The sequence below is a fragment of the Macaca fascicularis genome, chromosome 1, assembly GCF_037993035.2.
Source record: "Macaca fascicularis isolate 582-1 chromosome 1, T2T-MFA8v1.1".
Classification (NCBI taxonomy): Eukaryota; Metazoa; Chordata; class Mammalia; order Primates; family Cercopithecidae; genus Macaca; species Macaca fascicularis.
In genome coordinates this window covers 198991456-199017364 of record NC_088375.1, presented here as the reverse complement: position 1 = coordinate 199017364, position 25909 = coordinate 198991456, and the positions used below count along the sequence as shown (strand labels likewise).

The 25909-nt window shown below is 40.3% G+C and overlaps 2 protein-coding genes across 9 annotated transcripts in view; one reads left to right on the top strand and one right to left on the bottom strand.

Annotated features, from left to right (window-relative positions):
- Window positions 1-5036: 5036 nt before the first annotated feature.
- LOC141410100 (uncharacterized) lies at window positions 5037-6735 on the bottom strand. Its single transcript, XM_074037689.1, has 3 exons — window positions 6570-6735; window positions 6054-6517; window positions 5037-5786 (listed from the first exon to the last, which is right to left on the bottom strand). Exons 1-3 carry the CDS (start codon window positions 6733-6735, stop codon window positions 5580-5582), a joined length of 837 nt encoding a protein of 278 aa, XP_073893790.1. The 3' UTR covers window positions 5037-5579.
- The window catches only part of LOC102144351 (argonaute RISC catalytic component 3), a 141780-nt gene continuing 121882 nt past the window's right edge, over window positions 6012-25909 (top strand). For 6 of the 8 annotated variants that reach the window (XR_012422695.1, XR_012422693.1, XR_012422696.1 and 3 more), the window contains exons 1-2: window positions 6398-6756; window positions 18892-19063. Coding sequence is in view for 5 of the 8 variants with exons in the window: in XM_045374678.2 (XP_045230613.1) it covers window positions 6738-6756; window positions 18892-19063 (191 nt within the window). In the remaining 3 variants the exon portion in view is untranslated. Of the gene's footprint in view, window positions 6131-6397; window positions 6757-18891; window positions 19064-25909 lie in introns of those variants that run through there. The other 2 variants (XM_005543982.5, XM_074012355.1) reach the window with 2 other exon arrangements.

Below are 25909 nucleotides of genomic sequence, written 5' to 3'. Positions count from 1 at the left end.
GAGAAGAGAAACATAGTATACAACCCCCTAAGAAACTCAGGATGGGGCGAGGAAGTAGATCTTAAGGTGACAGATCACTGGTAGAAAGCTTGTGGGTTTAGGCCGGGCGCGGTGGCTCAAGCCTGTAATCCCAGCACTTTGGGAGGCCGAGACGGGCGGATCACTAGGTCAGGAGATCGAGACCATCCTGGCTAACAGGGTGAAACCCCGTCTCTACTAAAAAATACAAAAAGCTAGCCAGGCGACGTGGCGGGCGCCTGTAGTCCCAGCTACTCGGGAGGCTGAGGCAGGAGAATGGCGTAAACCCGGGAGGCGGAGCTTGCAGTGAGCTGAGATCCGGCCACTGCACTCCAGCCCGGGGACAGAGCGAGACTCCGTCTCAAAAAAAAAAAAAAAAAGAAAGAAAGCTTGTGGGTTTTTTGTTTCTTTGTTTAACCAGTTTAGTGAGGTAGGAGAAGAAATCAGAGTAGAAGTTTCATGAAGGGTGTGATTAACAACATGAACTGCTGCAGAGAAGGAGTTCTTTTTTTTCTGTGTGTTTTACCTTTCTGCTCCCCATCTGTTGGGGATCTTATAACTCTATGACCTACTTAGGTTATTCTCCAGTATTTCTTGAAAATGAGTATTGGAAAAACCAATTCTAAAATGGCTAAGACTAGGACTTTCAAGTTCCCCACAACTACCACCAATTAGGAGATAATTGTAAAAGAATAAACAAAACCTAATTTTGTTCCAGTGTACTAGATAATAGTAGAATACTATATTTATTTCCATAACTTGTCTTCTTTAGAGCCTGTGAACTCCTAGGAGCAGAAGCTATATTCTCTTCATTTTTGTCATCTCAGGGTCATGGCATATACCAACGGATCAGTATGTGCAAATAGAATTGAAATAGGCTAGTAGTCTGTAGTTTATGAGTATGGGCTGGGTGGGCAGCAGATCAAGAAGTGATAGGAGTACACAGGATGAACTCAGAATTCCTGAAATCTTTAGGTAAGCAGATACTTAACCAGATTATCGTTGTCTTTTCCCACTCACCCCAAATTGGAGGTATTATGGTTTTGTACTTTAAGCTGGTGGTATAATTGTCAAGCATGTAAATTCTGGCATTCTTCCTGGTACTGCTAGAGCATTGTTATTTCAATGCATGGGGGTAAGAAGGCTCAGAGAAGGATTCTGGCAGAGGGCCCAGTGAGAAATCATCAGTGGTAGCCAGTGTGTACATACGTGGACCTAGCATTCCTCTGGAGGCCAAGTGTTGTGAATTGGCCTGTGGCTATCACCTGGCAGACTCCCTTGGGAAAGAGCTAGCCAGCCCCATGCTTCTTTTCAGCAGCAAGGGTTAGGGAGGTTGGTTGAACTTGAAGAGCAGATTAGACATGGAGCAGATTTTGCCCAGTTGAAATAAGACATAAATTTATGACCCCGAGTGAGGCAGAAATAAAGTACTTAGCAGGGGGAATGGGAGGATGATGATTATGGCAAATTTTGCTAGAACCTTTAGTTTAAGAAAAGATTGATACTGAAAAGCCTTCAGGATTTGCCTGTGGTTGCTACTCAAGTTAAAAAAGACTGGGAGCCTGCATTGTCTGGTCCTGGAGCTCAAGGTTTTCAGTGAAGGCTTGTCCTGGCACCTCTGGGCATTCCTTTTCATTACTAGTTGAGCACCCTTCCTTCTGCTCTGTCAGTTGGGAGAATACTCTGGAGCACATTCTGGACTAGCAGTTGCCTTGGGGTAGTCAGGCTGGGTATTTGTTTGGTATCTCTTGGTGTAGCAGATCCCAGAATCTCATGGCAATTTGGATTTGGTGGCTAAAAGAAAGAGTTAGTGCAAGGAAAAGACTAGTTGGAAGTTCTGAGTCTGGGCCATCCTTAAGCTGCTGTCTACTGCTTGAATGGGAAGTGATGTTGAATTGGCAAATTAGCTCACCTTTTTTGTTCCTAGCTTTGCAGACATTTATTCCTCTGATGATAGGCTGAGAAATCCTAGGCAGACTTAGAAGGCACACAGAGCATGACAGAAGTACTCCATCAAAGCAGCTGTGTCAAGAAGGAAGAGCTGGAAAAGTGCATTTGCTGGGGAATTAGGCACATTTAGTTTTCCACTTACGCATAACTGCCTTCTCCAGTATATCATAGCAGGGTTTTTTAGGCCTTTGTGGCTTACCCTGCAGGAACATATTATCCTGTTGTTCTGGACTGTAGCACCTTCACCACCATCCTCTTGGCAATGGTTTTTTGTTTTGGGTTTTTTTTTTTTTTTTTTTTTGGACAAAGTATAATATTGAGGGACCTTTTCAGGGAGCCTTTGATCCTTTGTCCCCATTTTCCAAAGGCAGGGAACTTTCCTCTTAAAAGAGACAGTGGGAACTTTTAGCCAGGTTTTTGGAAAAGGCCTGTGAGCTATTAATGAGAGTGAGCTGCAAAAGGAGGAAGGGTTTGTTTGGGTGCTTTGAAGTACTTGGCTAGGTGTTTTCTACAGTATCTTATACAATTGCATCTTACAGCATCTTTACATGCAAAATAGTTTATCAGTTATCTTCAATTGCATATTACAAAATTCTGATTAAATTTTTCTTAAATAAGAAAACTATCATTTCATATGACAAGAAAGCCTAATTTAATGTTACTCCAAGGTTGGTTAATTCAGTGGCTCAGTGATAACACCAAAGAATTAGTTTCTTGAAATCTTTTTGGTCTGCCATCCTCCATGTTGTTTATCCTCACGCCAGTTCGCCTCATGGTCCCAATATGGCTACTGTAATTCCGGGAAGGAAATGCTGACAGAACCATGCCTGGCAAAAGAGACAAATTTTTCCGTGTCCTTCTAAAGCAAGGAAGTCTTTTCCTGGAAGCTCCAGCAGATCCGGCCTCATGGCTTTGCTACAAATGGGTCATCTCACTCCTGTCATTGGCAAAGCAAGTAAGATCATCCATCATGAGTAGCTTAGATGAATGAATTATCCTTTGAGTCACGTAGACTAGAAAGTCCAGTCATGTCTACCAGCAAGAAAGGAGATAAGGGCTATTGGATAAGCAGCGTCTGGTCTCAAAGGTACTTCAACTTTTACAGATGAGAAATATGAATCTGAATGACTTTCCTAGGCTCACAGCAAGAGAGGGCCTTCAGTGTTAGCTGTGTCTGTCCCTAAAGCCCAAGTTTTATATTGTATCTTGCTACAGTGTAAAGTAACTTACTTTCTACCTTGTGGAAACTGATGGTCTAGGACAAGAGATTTGAACTCAGGTGCCCAGGTGACTCTAATCTTGGCCCATGTGAGAAGATTCTACTGAGTTGCTGTCCTCATCCAGTGATGTTTCTTGTCTCACACAAGAAGCCTAGGAGTAGAAAGTCCTAAGTGGAGTAGAATAATAGTGGCAGCAGGGAGGGAAGTGTGCACTGTGTGTCCCTGAGCCTGACTTACTGGGCAGGAACTTGGCGCTTAAAATGGCAGCTGGCCACCCTGTCTTTCCTGCATGCGCTGAGTATTTGGTAGCTGATTATGCCTTTCCTTAGTGACCAGTGATATTGATCATCTTTTCATGTGCTTACTTACTATCCCTATATCTTTGTTGTTCACATCTTTTACCCATTGTATTTGTTGTTTTTGAGACAGTGTCTCACTCTGTCACCCAGGCTGGAGTGCAGTGGCACGATCACTGCTCACTGCAGTTTCTGCCTCCTGGTCTCAAGCAGTCCTCCCACCTCAGCCTTCTGAGTAGCTGAGCTTACAGGCATACACTACCATGCCCAGCTAATTTTAAAAAAAAAATTTTTTTTTGGTAGCAGTTCGGTCTCATTATTATTGCCCAGGCTGGCCTCTCTCAGCTTCAAGCTATCTTCCTGCCTCGGCCTTCCAAAGTGCTGGAATTACAGGCATAAGCCACTGGGCCCAGCCTCTTTTACCTGTTTCAAAATTGAGTTTTATTGAGTTTTAAGAGTTCTTTATTCATTTTAAACACAAGTCCATTGTTGGTTATATCTTTTACATCTATTTTTCCCAGTCTGTGGCTTGCCTTTTCATTTTGAAGAGCAAAAGTTTAAAATTTTGTGAATTTATTAAAGCTCCATTTGTTGCTTTTTTCTTTTCTAGTTTATACTTTTGTGTCATATTTTAGGAAATTTTGCACTGGGTATTTGATGGCTCCTGAGGAGGTTCAACTTTCAGAGGGCACTGATTTCTCTGCACCTGAAATTTTGTACTATTTCTGTATTTCTTTCTTCTCAGAACAACCAGTGTCACCAGGTATGAGGGCAGAGTTTTAGCTTGTTTGCTGAGCCCCATTCTTGAAGCTTATTTATTTATTCATCTATCTATCCATCCATCAATCCAACAAATATACTGAATGCTGCTATGTGCCAGGCACTGGCACTGTTCTAGGTACTGGGGCAATGGGAGTTAAGGTAATACCCAATGACCCTGCTCTGTACCCTTAAGAGCAGACTCAGTTGGGGATGAGTTATCCAAAAATAGGGTGTACATGTAGTCAGGAGAGAGCCTCATACAGCTTTGCCTTTGGCAGAATCCTTCAAACCTCTTTGTCTTCCTACTTCTTGATATTACAAATCATGAGCCTTTTACATGCGTTCACTCTAAAGAGGTGGGTTCCTGGATAGCAGAAGTAGATAGAAAGGCATCATTGACATTTATTGAGATGGAGTGAATCAGAGGGTGTAAATTCTGCTCCGTCAATGTCGAAAAAGACTAGCCGATCTCAAGGGTTCATCACTGTCACCATGTCTATTGTCTATTCTGGAAGAAGCTGAAGAAGTCTGCCTTTGTTTAGGGAACCAGTTCCAGAATCAGAGGGGTTGAGGATATAAAAGACCCTTGCACAAGAGTTGGTATTTACCCTGTCAGATGCTGCTACCAAGATTTGGATTGTGTACAGTCGAGGATTAAAAATGACTTTTAAGATGCAGTGTTTCATCTGGTGACATTTAATTTGATATTTTAAAATTGGGGAGGGTATTTTCAGCCACGGGGGTAGGGATGTGAAGGAAGCCGAAAGTAAGACAGAATTGGAGTCAGATGTGGTTTTGAGTCCCATACATTTATTAAGTGTTTAATATTATATGGTAAGTGCTTTAAAATGGTAAATACTTCTGTTATTCACTAAAATTTGGGGAGGGTTTCCTCTGTGCTTTATGTACATTCCCTAACCTTACAACTGTGTAAGGTACATACTGTTCTCTCAATTTTTCAGATAAGAAAATTGAAGCCCAAAGAGATCAAGTGACTGATCCAAAGTCCCACAGTGAGGGGAACTGAAGATAGGATATTCTTTCTCCTTTTCCTCTTTAAAAAATTATTTTGATTAAAAAAAAAAAAAAACTAAACCGTATTACTGAAGCATAAGGACATGGGGAGAAATTATGAATCATTCCTCAGCCTGAATAAAATAGTATCATGTTTCATTAAGGCAACAAATATTTATTAGGGACCTACTATTTGCCTGACATTCAAGTGGGGTGGGGGGCACACAAGTAGTAAATAACAGACTGGGCAAAGGGCTACCAAGGCAATACTGTAGTAGACTAACAGGTGCCCCACCATGGGTGGTCCGGAAAAGGCGTCTCAGATGTCTTCCGTTGAGACGTAAAAAGAAACTGCAGGGTGGGGAGTAAAGGGAGGGTGGAGAGGAGAGGGTTCCTGGCCAAGGGAACCAAAAGCAGAGAAGCCCCAAGTCAGAAAAAAGCAGCGCTTGGCCCGTTGGGGGGAATTGGAAGCCGAGCAGTACAGCTGTAGCACAGGCGGGGCCCGTTTACGCCATGCGTTTTCACCCTGGAAAGGAGTTTAGGTTTTCGAAGTGTGACGAGGCGCTATTAAAGAGTTTTAAACATGGAAATTACTCGATCTGTTTGTGTAGTGTCCTGTTCGTTAGTCATCTTTTCCAAACTATAATACATTTTTTTTAATCCTAAAAATGGTCGTTAAAGCAGTCTAGGAGTTAGGTCAATTGCGGTGGTCACTTGACCGCCTGTGAGGAGGCGGCGCGTGGGGCGGCTCGGACTGGGCGTGGCGGGGGCTCAGGAAGGAGGGTTGCCCTACCCCAGCGGTCTCGGCTCGGGGCCTCCGCGGCAGGCTTGGGTCCTTCACCCGCCAGCTCCAGGTAGGCCACTCCTCAGGTAAGCCCCGCCGCCAGCCGCGACGTCGCCGCAGACAGGCACCTCCCCCACTCGTGCGGCATGAGGAGTCCTGCCCCTTCGGGTTGTCTCCAGCCAGCACTGCCCCGCGGGGGACGGCCGAGCCCGCCGCATGTGGCCCGGCTCCCGGACGCTTCCCCGGCGTCCTCCGCGCCGGCCGCTCCCGCCCCGACGTCGCTCCGGCACGGCTCGGGGCCCAGAGGCGAGGCGAGGACGCCGGGCAAGCCAGGCAGCGGAACTGACGCCGGCGGGCTTCCGGGGCGGCCCCGGGCAGGTCGGCGGCGGTGGCCCGCAGTCGTGGAGGAGCGGTGGGAGCGTCGGCGGCCGCGGGCGATGCAACTTCCGGACGGGACTCCCCTGTGTCCGCGCCTCACGTCTCCCCTTCCTCTCGCCTAGTCCCGTGCCGTTTTCCGTCCGCGACTCTTCCGGCCCAGAGCTTTCGGAGTGCGGTTGCTCAGGGGAAGCCGTCGCCGCCCCCGCCTCGGGGCCGAGTGAGAGTGTCCGTCGCGCGGCGTCGCACCCCGGGCCGCCTCCTTGCCCCCAGTGGCGGGCTCCGTTCTCCCTCGAAGCACTCCCCCCAGCTCCATGAATGGAAATCGGCTCCGCAGGTGAGTCAGAGCCTCTGGGCCAGGTAGGGGATGTCACCAAGCTACTGTCCTCTGAGTCTCCCTGCTCCTCCCGCCCGGCCCAGGTGCGCGAGGTGAGCGTCGGGCGGGCATCCCCTGGTCTCCCGCCCCTCGCCCTGCTCTCCTGCGATCTCCGCGCAGCCCAGCCGCAGTTCCCCGGGGGCCCCTGAGTCGGCGAAACTGCGAGCCAGGGAAACGCTTGGAGGATTTAAGTTTGGGGTTATCTAAGCGGTATTACTCTTTGCTGGAGTACCCTTTTTCTAGACTTTAGAATGGTTTGCCATTGTCTAGTTGGAGTTCTTGTCCTTTAGCCAGTTTGTGTGCTCCGTAGAGGCTGGGCAGCCAGCCAGCTCCCTTACCTACCTCTTAGGGTAGTTGTGAAGATACACTGAGATAACGGATAACTTCAAATTAAGTTCGAAGGAGGTGTTGGTGCAATGTTAAATTCAACACGGCATTTCTCCCACCCTCGAGTTCTTTTCTGTTGTTTGTGGCAGCATGGTAGATAGTTTCTGAGGAGCTTGGAAATGTCATAGCAGCCTGGATCACTGCTTATACGAGGAGGTGGATCTTAAAATTGCTGACAGCATTTTTTGTTTCATTCTCTATTCCCTAGAGAAGTAGTTGTCATATTCCTGGAAATTTGGAATTTAAGAAAACTGCTTTATCTTCGCGGGGAAGAAAGTAGTCTTGCAGTCGTAAGAGAAAATTGCAACATGGTTAGTACTTGTCCTTAAAAAAGGAAAAGTACTCTTTATGGTTCTAAAGTAATTAATTCAGGGACAGAAAGGTGTTGCATAACGGTTTGCCTAACAAGTGATCATGCTTGGCATTTTAAATTTGAAAGTATGCTTCAGACGATCACAAGTTCGTAAATTAATTTTCAAAATATTTGCGGGACTGTCTTGTTACTAATGGTGTTACAAGTTCCTGAATTCCATATCTCTTTTTGCCAATTTGATATAAGAAAAACTTATGTAAAAGAAACCAGTGACATAATGATAGCTAAGAACTTTGTTGAATAGATTGAGTATTAAGTGTCAAATGGATGCAAAAAAGCACTCAAACTGGGGAGGTGAGATGGGGAGAGTTAAAAAAATTTTTTTAAACAAATTTTGTTACATGGAAGTTTCTCTAATCAATTTCTACTATATCTTTTTTTCATGCTCCATTGTTTCGCCTTGCCCCATATCGTCTTAAAAACAGAAAGTCTGTCTGGATTGTGAAAAGATTTAGATTCTTATTCAGTTTTGATTTGTGTATTTCTGAAACTGTCCTGCCCTTTTTAAAAAATTACCATACTGCTGTTTTACTGCACAGGAAATGTCATTATTTGGGACCACAGGTGATCTTTGTACATAACTGTCCTGTTGTCAAGTCTGGAAAACAAATCATGAAAGTCAGACCCTTTATTAATCATCCTAAAACTTTTAAAGATATTTCAAAAAAGTTTTAAAGTTTTTGCTTTATCTCCTTAGGGTTTTTCATATGATATTGTGCCCATATATATGGACGTTGTCTTAGAAAACATTTGTTAACATCAAACCACCTAGTCAACTGGTACAACTAGCCAAGTAAGGCTCAGAAAATACATTTTACCTCTTCTTTTTTGGGTGTCCCGTTGCTGAAATAGATACCCATTTAGCTGTCTTCACATTTGGGCAAGTGTGTAGTTAGATTATCAACTGTATGCTTGGGTCTCTTGAAAAGTAAAGTTTTTTCTTCAGTACAGTTTATACGTGATTGAAGGTAGCCTAATGAAGATAAGCTATACTTTGGCTCAAGATTGACGTTATCAAAAACAAAATTTTCATTATTCCTGAGACTTATATATAATTGGTATGCTTAGTGTAAAGTTGAAAGCATAGCTGTGCAACTAAATTTTAAATCCATAATTTAGGCTGGGCGTGGTGGTTCATGCCTGTACTTTGGGAGGCTGAGGAAGGATGATCCCTTGAGCCCAGCAGTTGGAGACCAGCCTAGGTAACATAGTGAGACCTGCCTCTCCAAAAAGCAGAAAAATTAGCCGAGAATTGTGGCACATGTCTGTAGTCCCAGCTACTTGAGAGGCTGAGGCAGAATGGATTGAGCCCAGGAGGCAGAGATTGCAGTGAGCTATGATCGCGCCACTGCACTCCAGCCTAGGTGACAGAGCAAGACCCTGTCTCAAAAAAAAAAAAAAAAAAAAAAAAAAAATTCATAATTTGACATATATTTTGATTTTAAAATTTTAGTATAAATGTTCTCAAAAAGTCTATTGAGTCAATATTGAATCTTGGCTCTCCAGTTCTATCATAAGTTTTTCTTTTGTGTGGAGATTCTCAGGAATCATCTTGTGATAGGATATTTTAAATTCTAGTTGTTCGGTGGATACATAGAAAACTGTTAAATTTATTTACATTAGGGAACCTCGAATACAAATACCATATAAGTTAGTATTCGTTCTTTCATATGAAATATTTTGAATGCTTTTTAAGGATATCTTGTGCAGTCTACTGATTTAGTACCATCAGAACTTTGATTTAACAAGAAAAGGCTCAATTAGTTAAAAATTAATCAACAGTTTAACGTCTGTGTCTGTGACTAGTTAGGAGAACATCTGATGAAACACCATTTTCTGTGGTCTAATTACTGCTGAACTAAGAGTATAGGTTGTGTTTCAGTTCTAAATAAGATGGAAATAGGGAGCGGCAGAGATGCTTGATGATATTACTTCTCCTGAGTACTCATTTTTTAGGTCCATACTATTCTAGTCTGTGTTTTCAGATAATGTTAGACTAGCGTTTAGGACAGAGGAACTACACTTTATAATGGAAGAAAAACATTTACTTTTACCTTAAATTAATGACATGCAAATTGATGTTTGGTGGAAGTTTTATACAGTCTTGCAAAAGTGAATAGACTGTTTCTTTCTTATTTGTACTTTTAAATTCGTGTCTGAAAATAGTTGTTTTAGAGTTCTGTGCTTATTTAATAATAAAAGTTTTTAAAAAGTTATTTGGAACCAAGTTCCAAAGGAGTAAAAGTTGCATATATGGGAAGCTAGAATTAATTCAAGATTGGGATATGAATGATGTAGATAAAAATTATGGGTTAAAAATACCTACTAAAATATATAATGCCATCAGGGTCCAAATTTACTATTTAAAACAATCTTCTTTTTATTTATTTATTTTTTTTGAGATGGAGTCTCGCTCGCTCTGTCGCCCAGGCTGGAGTGCAGTGACGTAATACCAGCTCACTGCAACCTCTGCCTCCTGGGTTCAAGTGATTCTCCTGTCGCAGCCTCCCGAGTAGCTGGGATTACAGGTGCACACCACCGTGCCCGGCTAATTTTTTGTATTTTTAGTAGAGACGGGGTTTCGCCATGTTGACCAGGCTGGTCTTGAACTCCTAACCTCAGGTGATCTGCCTGCCTCGGCCTCCCAGAAAACAATCTTCTTTAATAACTTTGGGAAATGTTTTTGTCATTATATAAATTTTCTCACTTGTAGTTCTTTGCCTTGGAGAAAAAAAATCAAATTACTGCTCTGTCTGTGGGCATGAATTTTGAAAACGATAAAGGTTTTTCTACTGGGTTGTCACTTAAATTTTGGCTTGTGCTGCCCTGGAGTGACCATTATGACTTAAAAAATATATATTTATTGAACTTGACTGGCAGTGGGACTTATAAAAATGTGCAAGATTGTTTTGATATTTGGTTTAGAATTTTTCTTCTCTGTCATTGAAAGAGACTCCGAGGAAAAACAGAAAATGAGACATAAAATAACTTTTTTTTCTTCTAAACAAATACTTAAGGGAAAAAACATAGATAACCTTCAAATGTAATTGAGTTAACATGAAGACATTTTAAAAATTACCCATGATTCTGTCAGCCTCATATAACCATTCTTTACATTTTTAAACCAAATTCTAAACTAATCTGTTTAGTTTTTTAAAAATTAAGGAATTAAGTTATTTAGGAAAGCCATTAGAATGAATGAAAAGATATCTAGATGCTACCTTATTTTGCTTTTTTGGAGAAATGTATATAATAAGTTGGTAATTTAGAATTAATTTATGTTAGTTTATATCTTCCAATGGGAACATTGCGTTTTTTAGTTACTGCCTGGCCTGACAGTATGCAAAGAGGCCTGGGGCCCTGTAAAGGGGACATTTCCTGGAAGAATTCTCTGTTGTATATGGAAAAACCCTGGCTCAGAGTAGAATTCTTGCCAAATTGTCTAAGCTGATGGATTCTAGTTGAATACCATTTTGCTTTATAATATAGCCATCTAGTTTCACACTGGTTTCTATATTCTTAAAATACTTGAGGGTCTACCTGAAAGATGAATTAAAATATTAATCTATCAAAACATATTATCTTACAGTAATTAGAGGTAGAATCTTAGAAAGTAATTTATAAGTTTTTGTTGTTGCTAATGGGTAGGGAAAAAAATACCAAAGTGATAATTCTGTTTTCAGGAAGGTAAAACTAAAAAGATTATTTAAGATCAGTATCCTTTCCAGACCTGTTTATTCTCAGACTGTTGAGATGAACAGCATTTACCAGACATTCCTACCTTCTAATTCAGTTGTCTTGGATACTGAATAGACCCCTCATTCTTGGCTCATTAACAAAACAGATGTGAGAAAGAATATTGTGTGGTTTTTCAGCCATAATGGTTATGCTGTTAGGATACATGAACAGCCTTTCTGTATTTGGAGTTTCTGTGGTGTTCTGCCATTATCTGTGTTAATATTAATGACTTTCTTTGGCTAGCCACTGCTTAAAAAAAAAAAAAAAAAAAACTATTGAGATTCAGCAAGACCTTGTCACACAACTGATGCATTCTCTTATACATTAAAATGTGGGCATTTTGTGGTTTGGTTACAATAAAAAATTGTGTGCATTAGTCTGAAATGTCAGTTTAAGGAAATGAAGAATTCTTTGTTTTTTGGTTTTTTTTTTTGAGACAGAGTTTTGCTCTTGTCGCCCAGGCTAGAGTGCAATGGCAGGATCTCGGCTTAGTATTTTTAATAGAGACGGGATTTCACCGTGTTGGCCAGGCTGGTCTCGAACTCCTGACCTCAGGTAATCCACTCGCCTCGGCCTCCCAAAGTGCTGGGATTACAGGCATGAGCCACTGCACCTGGCCTAGAATTCCTTGTTTTACGTCAGCCAGTTATTTTATACATCATTTCCAAATTGTCAAGTTCTTGGGAAATCAGAACATGGTATCTACAGTCTTTTGATGTGAGATATTTTTAGATTAAAAAAATGTTTTTTGTAGAGACGGGGTCTTACTATGTTGCACAGGCTGGTCGTGAATTCCTAGGCTCAAGTGATCCTCCTGCCTCAGCCTCCCAGAATGCTGGGATTATAGGAGTGAGCCACTATGCCCACCCATATTTTTAGGTTTTTCATTTGTGGAAGAAATTTTACGAGAATATGTTCTCAGTTGTAGGCTTACATAATACTACTTTTGAGTCATTACTAATACTTGGTAATTTTAACTGATTTCTGAATCTTCTAACAATATGAGAGAGACATAGTATTTCTGTGAACTTTAAAAATGGTGAAAGAATAGATTGCAAAATGGGTTCTTGCTAATAACAAGGGAAATGTCCCCTTTTATTTTCAAGGGAGGAAATGCCTTTTAAAAATTGTTTCTCACTCCTATAATCTCAGCACTTTGGGAGGCTGAGGCGGGTGGATCACCTGAGGTCAGGAGTTCGAGACCAGCCTGACCAAAATGTTGAAACCTCGTCTCTACTAAAAATACAAAAAATTAGCTGGGCATGGTGGCAGGCATCTGTAATCCCAGCTACTCAGGAGGCTGAGGCAGGAGAATCCTTTGAACTCAGGAGGCGGACATTGCAGTGAGCTGAGGTTGCAGCATTGTACTCCAGCCTGGGCAACAAGAGTGAAACTCCATCTCAAAAAAAAATTGTTTCCCAGCCGAGTGCAGTGGCTGACACCAGTAATCCCAGCACTTTGGGAGGCCGAAGCAGGCAGATCACGAGGTCAGGAGTTCGAGACCAGGAGCCTAACCAACGTTGTGAAACCTTGTCTCTGCTAAAAATACAAAAATTAGCCGGGCATGGTGGCATGCACCTGTAATCCCAGCTACTTGGGAGACTGAGACAGGAGAAGTGCTTGAACCTGGGAGGCGGAGGTTGCGGTGAGCCGAGATCGCGCCACTGCACTCCAGCCTGGGCGACAGTGCGAGATTGTGAGATTCCGTCTCAAAAAAAGAAATAAATTGTTTCCCTGCTGCCATCTGATAAGCTTAACCTTCAACTGGCTGAATGTTCTATAAGTGATTATTTAATTGTAGTGAGCCTAGTAATAAGTGCAGTATGTTTGGACAGATTCATTGAATGAAAAAGTGGAATTAGCAGGTAGGAGGTTCCTGAAGTTCCATGCTGTTTACTACTTAGCTTTGCAGACTTAACACGTATAAAATCAGAGAGAATTCATTAAGTTATATTTTGAGATCAACAGAGTATATTTCTTTTTCCAAAACAAAAATGTATTCCTTTTTTTTTTTTTTTCTGAGACGGAGTCTTGCTCTGTCACCCAGGCTGGAGTGCAGTGGCATGATCTCGGCTCACTGCAACCTCCGCCTCCGGGGCTCAAGCGATTCTCCTGCCTCAGCCTCCCTAGTAGCTGGGATTACAGGTGCCCGCCACCACGTCCAGCTAATTTTTGTATTTTTAGTGGAGATGGCGTTTCACCATGTTAGTCAGGCTGGTCTTGAACCAGATCTGACCTCAGGTGATCCACCCTCCTTGGCCTCCCAGAGTGCTGGGATTACAAGCGTGAGCCACCGCGCCTGGCCCAAAAATGCATTCTTTTTCTGATTATAAAATAATAACCACATGTTTATTACTTTAAAAAACAAACAAAATAAGAATGTCTCAAATAGAAGATGAAAATATGATCTTATCCTCCAGATAAAACCATAGTTAACTCTTTCTTATATATCTTCCCAGAGATCCATCTGTCTGTCTATTTATCATACGAATTGTTTTTAACCTACTTTTTCCACTTAGTAATACGTCATCTTTCCCATATCATTACTTACATCTGTATAACAGTATAATTATTTATACTGAGTACATAGCATTTAATTTTATCTGTATATTGATCAGTCTCATTGATAGTGGTTTAGATTTTTTCCAGTTTGTTATTATTATGACTAAAACTTTGTAAGTTTTCTAGTACATATGTCTTTGTATACTGGTCCAGTGCTTGCTTTTGGATAAATTCTTAGAAGTAGAATTGTTGAAATAGGTATTCCATGAATATTAAAGAAAACATTCCCAGTGAATAGCTATAATTTGGTAATTGGCTATAGTATATGTTATAGTTGATTTTGATTTATTCACTGCTTGTTTTTCATCAGTCACATTTGCTGTAGGCTATTGTTTAGCTTTAGACTTTCCAACTGATACATATTGGATTACTAGAAGAGTGAACAACATGGACACATGCTTTGAAAATGTATGGTTTTGTGTTTGAAATTTAGTTTGGTTAGTTATTATCCAGTACATACAATAGCTGCTGAAAGAAAAGTTTGATATAGAGAGGAAGTCCACATAGTGCTTTATATTTCTATGTAGCTATATTTTCAAATCTAGTGGGCAGTACGTGTATTTGTTAAATAACTAAAATATGCTTCATTGGAAGTATAATTCATTATATTGACAGAATTGTTTCATCTGCTAATTTACATTAAAATATCTTCTGGATACTAAACTTGATTAGTATCTATAGAGTTCTGTTCATTGCTTATTATGCAACAGAATTTCCCTTTGTGCCAAATTATTTAAAAAATACAAGGTAAAATAATGACAGTGGAGGAAAAATTGACAGTGTGATATAGTGTAAAAAGCATGGGTTTTAGAGACAGATCCTGGCTCTTAAATTAACTGAAATTTATTAATGATGTGTCGGTGTAGGTTTGAGTACAAATGTACTCCTCTTGTAGAGGATATTGATAGTGGGAAGTCTGTGCCTGTGTGGGGGCAGGAGGCCTGGGACATATGGGTAATTTCTACCTTCTGTTCAATTTTGCTGTGAACCTAAAACCTCTCTAAAAAATAAAGTCTATCAGAAAAAGTTAACTGCTACTTTGGGCAGTGCATTTAATCTTCCTTAACCTTAATTTTCTTATCTGTACAATAGGATAGTGAAAAGAGATGACACATGCAAAGGAAATGGCCATTTCTCTCTTTTTTTTAATGATATTTTACTATAGAGATTTTAGGATGTATACAAATAGGCAGAACTGTATAATAAACTCTATTGTACCCACCACCCAAACCCAGTCATCAACCCATGTCCAATCACATCTCTTCTATTTTTCTCTCCTTTATATTTTTGAAGTATATTCTAGACATAATATGATTTTATTCATATTTAGTAGTAACTATAAAAGTTATGGACTCTTAAAATATACAGTACCGTTATCACAGCAAAATGAGAATAATCACTCATAAAATGTTCTAATCATTGTTCAAATTTTTACTTGTCTCACGTATTATTTTTTAAACTGTTTGCCTTTAAAAAAAATTTTTTTTTTTTTTTTGAGATGGAGTCTCCCTCTGTTGCCCAGGCTAGAGTTCAGTGGCATGATCTTGACTCACTACAACCTTCTCCTCCCAGGTTCAAGCGATTCTTCTGCCTCAGCCTCCTGAGTAGCTGGGATTACAGGCACGCGCCATGACGCGCAGCTAAGTTTTGTATTTTTAGTAGAGACGGGGTTTCACCATGTGGGCAAGGCTGGTCTTGAACTCCTGACCTCAGGTGATCCACCCGCGTCAGCCTCCCAAAGTGCAGGATTACAGGCATGAGCCACCACGCCCGGCCTAAAAAAATTTTTTGATTCAAAATCCAAGTAAGTTCTACACATTGTGATTGATCGATATGTCTTTTAAGTATCTTAATCGGCAAGTTTTCTCTCCTTGTTTTTCTCCTCTGCAACGTATGGGTTGTTTGTCCTTTTAGAATTTTTCACAATCTGGATTTTGCTAGTTCCATCTTTACAATGTAATTTAACATAATCCTTTGAATTTCCTATAAACTGCTAGTGGATCCAAGGGCTTGATCAAATTCAGGCTGTTCTTTTTGAACTTACTACAGTTGGTTTTTTGTCCCAAGCACTTCACTGGAATTGTTTTTATCAAGGTCAACAAAGACTTAGCTAAACCCAGTAGTTCCCAAATCTTCATTTTATTTCATCCACATCTAATGACATTTTCTTCTTGAAACACAATTTTCCCCGTTTGGTTTTCAGGATACCACTCTCTCCAGGTCCTTCTCTAACCTTGTTGGCTGTTACTTTTCCAGTTCCTTTGCTGTTTTCATTTCCCTAATTTCTAAATATTGGAAGTATCCTAGGGGTTAGTATTCTGTATCCATGTTAGAGTCTGATCTCTAATCCAGTGGTTTTAAATAACATTTATATGCTGAGGACACCCACATTTACACCTCCAGCCTGGACCTCTCCCCTGAACTCCACACTCATCTAACTGCTTACTATTCATCTACTTGTAGACACCTCAAATTTAGCATGTCCTTAAAATCCTCTTGGTTTCCTCTCTAAACTTGCTACTATCACTGAGTCTTTCCTATCTCAGTAAAGGACTCTTCTGTTCTTTCAGTTGTACAGACCAGAAATCCCTGAGAATGTTTTTCCTCATACCCCATATCTAGTCCATTTAACAATTCCTGTCAGGCCTACCTTCTGAATGTTTTCCACATCCATATCACTCCCCTAACTGTACTACTGTAATCCTAGCCAACATTATCTTTCACCTAGACAGCCACATAGCCTGCTGACTAGTCTCCCTGCTTGTACCCTTACGTATAATTTTTCATACAGCAGCTGGAATGATACTTAAAAAACATTTTTAAATCAGATCATAACACTTTTTCACTCAGAACTCAGAGAGCTGACACTATCTAACTTCAAGGCTTACTCTAAAGCTGCTGTAATCAAGATAGTGTGGTATTGGTGAAAGAAATGACTAATGGAACAGAACAGAGAGTCCAGCATGGCAGGTTACAATCCCAATTCTTATTAGCTATAAAAATTTTAGGCAAATTATTTCAGTTTTCCTCGTCTGTAAAATGATTCCTTCCTTTATAGGGTTGGTATGAAGATTAAATGAGATAATGCATGTAAACGCATTTAGCAGGCCAGGCGTGGTGGCTCATGCCTGTAATTCCAGCATTTTGGGAGGCCGAGGTGGGCAGATCACTTGTTCTCAGGAGTTCAAAACCATCCTGGGCAACGTGGTGAAACCCTATCTCTGTCAGAAATACAAAAACTTAGCCGGACATGGTGGAAAATAAAAGCATTTAGCACGTTGCCCGAGACATAGTCAGAACTTGATAAATTTTAGAATTTGTGCTTTTTCTAATTTGATCTTGACAAGTTTCATAAGAAGGAGGCAGGTCAAGTATTTTCATTTTTTAGATCAGGAAACAAATTCAGGGAGAGTATTTGGTGATGGTCAAATGATTAGATAATTGGCAGAGCCAGTACTAAGGGCTAGTACAGAATTTGTACAGTATTACTTACCTCAGGCTAGGATAGGAAAGATTATGCCCTCTGAAGAGATTTTTTTAAAAAACACAAAGCAAAATTTAAAAACAAATGATTCAGGCAGCATTTTAGTCTATTTTTGTCTACACTGAATAAAAAGTTAGAGCAATTTTTTATTCCTGATACAAACTCATTCTTTTGATATATTGTTGGATTTAATTTAACATTTTGTTAGGATTTTTGCATGTATATTCATAAATTAGATTAGCTTATGATTTTCGTTTTTTATAGTGTGTTTGTCAGGTTTTAGTACCAGAATTTTTCTGGCATCATAAATTGTATTGAGGTATGTTTACTTTTTTTCTGTTCTCTGGAAATGTTTGTATAATATTGGTGTTATTTTTTTCCTTAAATGTTTGGTATAATTCTCTAGTGAAGCCATCTGGATCTGGAATCTTTTTGTATGTGTGTGGAAGTATTTTAAATTGTGGATTTAATTTATTTGGAGTACTTTTAAGATTTTTTTAAATGTAATTTTTAGTTTATTCAGATAATAGTCATTTATTAATTTATTGTTTGAATTTTGATTAACAAAGCTGTATTTTGAGCTTCAAAAATTTAATGCTGGATATCACTTAGGTTTTCTTTAAAATTGTTTGATAAAAAATGTAAAATATACATACCATTAAATTTACCATCTTAACTATTTTTGTGTACAGTCACTAGTGTTCTGTACATTCACAGTGTTGTGCAACCAATCTCCACAACTCTTTTCATTTTGTAAAACTGAAACTATATCCATTTAACAATGCCCTGTTTGCTCATGTCTCAGCTCCGGGCAACCACACATCTACTTCCTGTTTTTTATGAAATTGACTACTCTAGGTACCTCATGTAAGTGGAATCATATAAATCATATAGTGTTTGTCATTCTGTGACGGAGTTTTTTTTTTTTTTTTTTTTTTTGAGACGGAGTCTCGCCCTGTTGCCCAGGCTGGAGGGCAGTGGTGTGATCTCAGCTCACTGCAGCCTCCACCTCCCGAGTTCAAGTGATTCTCCTGCCTCAGCCTCCCAAGTAGCTGGTGGCTACAGGTTCGCACAACCACACCTAGGTAATTTTTTTTTGTATTTTTTTGGTGGAAATGGTGTTTCATCTCCACCAAATGAGCTCACTGTAGCCTCAAACACCTGGGCTCAAGTGATCCTTCTACCTTGGCCTCCCAAAGCGCTAGGATTCCAGGCATGAGCCACATGCCCTGCCCTTTCTTCTACTTTCTTTAACTTTACTTTGCTGTTGGTCTCACACTCTTTAGGTCTGACTTGTGCTTGCTCATGGTCACCTTGGTTTGTGCCCTTTGCAGAACAGTTTTTCAGAGGCATACAGTTTTCTGTGTGTTTATTTTTAATGAAGAGAGGAAATCTGGGGTGATAGAAGTTGAAGTGTTAGGAATGATGTCATCTTGCAGAACTAAGTTTTAGCCATTATCAGCTGTACTTAAAATTCTAATATACTCTGGTCGACAAGGCTTTGGAATACAGCTTATAACTGTGACTCTTGTTTTTCCTCTTCCCCTGGCAGGACCCGCTGGGGCCCAGCCCCTACTCATGGTGCCCAGAAGACCTGGCTATGGCACCATGGGCAAACCCATTAAACTTCTGGCTAACTGTTTTCAAGTTGAAATCCCAAAGATTGATGTCTACCTCTATGAGGTAGATATTAAACCAGACAAGTGTCCTAGGAGAGTGAACAGGTAAGAATCATGAAACTGCAAAGATCTTTTGCTGTTTTTTTCCTTAGTAATTATCCATGTTTATCTTGTGTATCTGAATAACAATTACAGTGTGTAACAGTTTGACCAAGAACATCTGGTAATTTGTTTTAAAATTGATTGTACTTGAGAGGTGTGATAGTGGGGAAAAAATCTTTGAAATTATTTTATTATAACATGAGCTCACATTTTCCCTGTGATAATAGAAAAGATCCAAGTTATTTTTACATGCTCCTGAAATCAGGCTGCACATCATGAGCACATCATTTTCCTTGCTGTTAGGTAATATGTCCGTGCTTGCTTTTTTCTCCTCACCTACCTTATGCACCACTTTCATAATGTTCCCTTTAAGATGATGGTGGTGATGATAGCAGTGGGGAGTAGAAATAGTGGTTTCATGTTTTCTTTTCTCCTTTCCCAATTCCTGACTGTTTCTTACTATTATATAGGAATAAGTACAGATGGTATATAAAGATTTATCAGCCTGCTTTCAGTAAGCTTCCTCTCGCCTCCCCAAAATGCCATTTATATTCCTGGATGTGGTTTAGGTAATACAGGAAATATAAGAGGAATTTATGATTGGGTATATACTATCTGTTTGGATTTTGTTTTTAAAAGGAAAGACAGCACATTTAAAAAAAAAATGTGATATTCAGTTTAGCATTTTGGTTTCTATGATCCCAAACTTTTCTTATTCAATAAATGTTATTAAGAGTCTTCATTTAAGACATTTAAGAAAAAGAATGTTGTTTCTCTCAAGAAATTTGTAATTTGGTAGAGGAGATAAGATACCTAAGAAATACGAAGGTCTTTTTCTTGGGCTTGTCATCCTAATTGTTAATATTTCTGCTATACCTGAAAATGAATGAGCACTAAAAGACTTTGTGGTAACATGTTAAAAAACAACAATACCTATAGGAATGTTGTAATTAACATGTAATGCAGAGTTCTTTGTGAGGTCAGGAAGACTCCTAGAGTATTACAGTTGGAAGGAACCTCTTAAGAAGTTAACTAATCCAATACCCTTTTTATTTATAGCTGAAATCCAGAAAGGTTAAGGGATTTAGTCAAGAACACACGTTTCAAGTAGGAAAGGTGAAATCAGAACTCCAGAATCCTGACTTGGTAGTCATTAGGAAGTATTTTGTAAAAGGAGAAGTTAATCTAAAACAATTGGTAAAATTTTGGTTAGCTGTAGTAAAAATAACATACATATAATTTTATTTTTTTTATTTGTTTATTTATTTATTTTTGAAGGAAGGATAGCAGTAACAAAAGCATAATGGTTGAGAAGAACCAGGTGTATTGAGTGTGAACCAGGCTTAAGGGGAAGATTCTCTGCATTACATGTTAATTACAACATTCCTATAGGTGTTGTTGGTTTTTATTTTAACATGTTATCAGATACTACTTTAAGATACTATCTGTGAATAGAGAGATGACTCCTAATCTTGCCCTTGCCTCTACCTCTTTCCTAAACTTCAGATTGACACGCGAATGTTCCTAAAGTGAACAACGCAAGTCAAAAGAGTAGTGCCCTACTCTTCTGTGACCTGGTAGTACTTGGTGTATGCTTCCATTATGGCGTTTTTAGTGCATTGTGGTTATTTTTCTCCCTTTCCCCAGTATAACCCCTTCATGAAAAGTAGTGTTTTATGTCATCTTTGTCACCCCATGTCAGCTCAGTGATTGGCACATAATACTCAGTAAAGTGAATGAAATGCTTATAAAATGGCATGAGTGTGATGATAGGGGACAGGAAAGAAAACTGGATGTTCTAGAGGGCTGTTATACTGGAACATGGGTTTTTCAGTGCCCTACTCTTATCTCCTAGGATCTTAGGCTAGTCTTGGTCTTGGTCTCCCTTCACTGTCTTTTATATCTTTCTGTGAGCCATCATCCACTTATGGGGACTTAACTGACTCATGCTGTACTCTCATGGAGATTCCCTTTTTCTTTTTTCTCAAAACTGGGTCATTAATGTGTAGATTTGAGTGAAGGGTAATGCTGACCCTTCTGGTAGATATTTACATTTTAAAAAGGCATTTATTAAGCTGGGCCATGGGCCTGTAGTCCCAGCTACTCTGAAGGCTGAGGCAGGAGGATTACTTAAGCCCAGCAGTTAAGATTGCAGTGTGTTGTATTTGTGCCTGTGAATAGCCACTGCACTCCAGCCGGGGCAACATAGTGAGACCATGTATCTAAAAAATAAATAAAAATAAAAAGGCATTAGTTAATCTAAGTAAAGATCTGGAGCTTGAGGAAGGTCAATTCAAGTTTTTTTAGTATGCCAGATGAGTTACAAGGAAATGATGTTGTGGTAAAAATATTAAGTAAAAGGAATAGAATTTTTTTGAGTCTCGCGCCGTTGCCCAGCCTGGAGTGCAGTGGCGCGATCTCCGCTCACTGCAGCTTCCGCCTCCCAGGTTCAAGCAGTTCTCCTGCCTCAGCCTCCCGAGTAGCTGGGATTACAGGTGCCTGCCACCACGACCAGCTGATTTTTTGTACTTTTAGTGGAGATGGGTTTCACTATGTTGGCCAGGCTGGTCCTGAACTCCTGACCTTGTGATCCGCCCTCCTCAGCCTCCCAAAGTGCTGGGATTACAGGTGTGAGCCACTGTGCCCTGCCGGAGCAGAATTGTTTATTACATTTATTCTTTCTCCTGCCTAACATTTTTGGGTTTTTTTTTTTTGGTGGAGGGGTGGGTAAAGGAGAATTTGTGTATTATATATGTGTATATAAAGTTGTATAGCATAGAATTTCATATGTATGTGCTCATTGTATTAAGTTTGTGAGAAAAATAGATATCATAAATTGGTGTGGTACATTCTGGTTTTAACGATTCTTTTGACATCCCTTAATTACATTCCGTCTTTAGGTTGCTTTATCTTACATTTTTTTGCCGGTACCAGTAGTTTAGATTTGTAATTTAAATGTCTCCAAGTGGGAAGTTTTTTAATTTTTCTCATTAAAATTTTAATCATTTTATCATGTTTTTGAGTTTTGTTGTTGTTTGTTTTTTTGTTTTGTTTTGTTTTGTTTTTTGAGACGGAGTCTCGCTCTGTCGTCCAGGCTGGAGTGCAGTGGCGCGATCTCAGCTCACTGCAAGCTCTGCCTCTGGGGTTCACGCCATTCTCCTGCCGCAGCCTCCCGAGTAGCTGGGACTACAGGCACCCGCCACCAAGCCCTGCTAGTTTTTTTTTTTGTATTTTTTAGTAGAGACGGGGTTTCACCATGTTAGCCAGGATGGTCTCGATCTTCTGACCTCATGATCCACCCGCCTCGGCCTCCCAAAGTGCTGGGATTACAGGCTTGAGCCACCACGCCCGGCCGAGTTTTTTTTTTTAGTAGTAGTAGTATTTTCATTTATTTTTTTTTCAGATGGAGTTTTGCTGTCGTTGCCTAGGCTGGAGTGCAATGGCACAATCTCTGCTCACTGCAACCTCTGCCTCCTGGGTTTAAGTGATTCTCCTGCCTCAGCCTCCTGAGTAACTGGAATTATAGGCATGTGCCACCATGCCCAGCTAATTTTGTGTTATTAGTAGAGACAGGGTTTCTCCATGTTGGTCAGGCTGGTCTCAAACTCCCGACCTCAGGTGATCCACCCGCCTCGGCCTCCCAACGTGCTGGGATTACAGGCGTGAGCCACCGCACCCGGCCCAAGTTTTCATAGGAACTGTAGGACTTGTTTGGGATTCTAAAAATGGCATAAATCAGCCTTATACTTTGTTAATAATATTGCTTTGATTTAATGTCAACATCTTCAAAACTTATTCCATTTTCTTCAGCTGACTTGCTTTTGTCTTCAGTTTTTACAGTATTACTGCATGACTGGTCAGTTAAAACTTGATGGTCTTCTGAAACTGGTGTGGTGGCTCAGTTCCTATGCTTCAACAACTGGAATTCTAGACATTAGAAGGGACTAGATAGAACTTAACAATTCCTTTTCAATATTAGCAAAACAGTTAAGGGACAGAATGCAGTGGTTCAGTTATGTCTAATTTAACTTATCCAAAATATTAAATTGTTTTATTTCTTTTTTTAAAAAGTCAGGGTCTCAATCTGTCTCCCAGGCTCTGAAGCGCAGTGGCACAGTCATAGCGCACTGCGTTCTCAACCTCCTGGACTCAAGTGATCCTTCCACTTAAGCCTCCTAGCTGGGACTACAGGCACCACCACACCAAGATCATTTAAAAAAAATTTTTTTTTTTTTTTTTTTTAAGTAGAGACGGGGTTTCACCATGTCAGCCAGGATGGTCTCGATCTCCTGACCTCGTGATCCGCCCGTCTCGGCCTCCCAAAGTGCTGGGATTACAGGCTTGAGCCACCGCGCCCGGCCAAAAAATTTTTATTTACAGGAGACGAAGTCTCCCTATGTTGCCCAGGCTGGTTTTGAACTCCTGAGCTCGAGTGATGCTCCCAAAGTGCTGGGATTACAGGCAGCTACTCGGGAGACTGAAGCAAGAGAATCTCTTGAACCCGGGAGGCAGAGGTTGCAGTGAGCCGACATCATGCCACTGCACTCTAGCCTGGCGACAGAGTAAGATTCCGTCTCAAAAAAAAAAAAAAAAAAAAAATTGCTGCCTTCTATAAAGTCATAGTTATTCTCTTCTTAGTGACTTAAATTTTTTAATACTTAAATTAATATGCATGAAGTTTTTCTTGTCCACATGCCACATGAACAAATATTTGGCACTAAGGCATTAATCATCATAGTAGAAAGACATAGCCAAACAATTGCCCCTTTAGTTGGAGTCCTCTTAGGCACAATATCCAGGAAATGCTGGTGAATCATTTTGTGGGTCAACCTTTCTACAAATTTATTCTTTAGATTTTCTGTCCATTGTTTTTTTTGTCCTTTCCTCACTCCGTTTTGTGTTGGGGGACAAGTAGGGGAAGGAGATTCTTTCCTTCCTTCTTTTCCCCCTATTAAATGATTTTGATTGAAAGTAAGCTTTTGGTAAAAGAGTATGTATGTTAAGTATATTTCAGATGTTACTAGTTTCTAATAGGTGAATGGTTTCGTATTTTTAGAAACATTATGACCCAGAGTATAAATTCTGTAACTTGAGACTTTATGCTAGTTTGTCCAACCTCTAAATATACCTTGAATAGATAGTATATGTATTTATTCAAAACCATTAAATAATGGAATAGATACATGTTAAAAATTATATATACAGCATGATTATAACACATTATTTTAAAACATGAATAAAAATTTGAAAGAATCTTAAAATAGTAGTAGATTGTGATTGCATTTTTATTTTATTTATTTATTTTTAGACAGAGTCTCACTCTGTCGCCCAGGCTGGAGTGCAATGGCGTGTTCTCAGCTCACTGCAACCTCCGCCTCCCAGGTTCAAGTGATTCTCCTGCCTCAGCCTCCTGAGTAGTTGGGATTACAGGCGCCTGTGCCCAGCTAGTGGTTTTTTTGTTTGTTTGTTTGTTTGTTTTGAGACAAAGTCTCTCTCTGTCACCCAGGCTGGAGTTCAGCGGCACCATCTCGGTTCACTGCAAGCTCCACCTCCCGGGTTCACAGCAGTCTTCTGCCTTGGCCTCCCAAGTAGCTGGGACTACAGGCGCCCTCCACCATGCCCAGCTAATTTTTTTGTATTTTTGGTAGAGACGGGGTTTCATCGTGTTAGCCAGGATGGTCTTGATCTCCTGACCTCGTGATCCGCCCGCCTCGGCCTCCCAAAGCACTGGGGTTACAGGCATGAGCCACTATGCCCAGCCTAGTGTTTGTATTTTTAATAGAGACGGGGTTTCGCCATGTTGATCAGGCTGGTCTCAAACTCCTGACCTCAGGTGATCCACCCGCGTCGGCCTCCCAAAATGCTGGGATCACAGGCATGAGCCACTGTACCCGGCCATGGTTGCATTTTTTTGGCTCAGCTTTCTTTTACAAATTAAACATAATTTTTAGTACTGTTACTGTTAATATTCTATGATGATTAATAACATGCTAAATATTTCTGCTTATTTCTTATTGATATAATGTTTAATATTGATGATTGAGTTTTATTTTATTTATTTATTTTGGAACAGGGTCCCGCTCTGTCACCCAGGCTGGAGTGTAGTGGCACGATCACGGTTCACTGCAGCCTTGACCTCCCCGGGCTCAAGCAATCCTCCCACCTCAGCCTCCTGGGTAGCTGAGACCAGGAGCATGCCTGGCTAATTTTTCTACTTTTTGTAGACACAGAGTTTTGCCATGTTGCCCAGGCTGATCTCAAACTGATGGGCTCAAGACATCCACCCACCTTGGCCTTTCAAAGTGCTGGGATTATAGGCGTGAGCCACTGCACCCAGGCAGATGATTGAATTTTAGAAAGAAAAAAGTAAATCTATATTGATCCAATTTTGGCTTTTCAAATGGAAATCTCAGAGCAGCAGTGTGTTTAAAGAAACTCCTTTTCTGCTGTTAGGAATGTCATTTTTATAGTGTTATAGTTGGATACTATGCCAAGAGGGGGCATATTTCCTTTTAAATAACTTGATGGATGTATAATTTACATGCCATAATTCATCCATTTAAAATGTACACCTCAGTGGTTTTTAGTATATTTCCAGAGAGGATGTACAGGCATTACTTCAATCTAATTTTAGAACATTTCATCCTCTCAAAAAGAAACCCCATACTCATTAGCAGTCACTGCCCATTACTCCCTCCCCACAGTCCTTGCCAACCACTAATCTACTTTCTTTCTCTGTAGATTTGCTTGTTCTGGGTCTGTCTTTCTTTGTTTCCTTCTTTCCTTTCTTTTCTTTTTCTTTCTTTTCTTTCCTTTCTTTCCTTTCCTTCCTTCCTTTCTTTCTTTCTC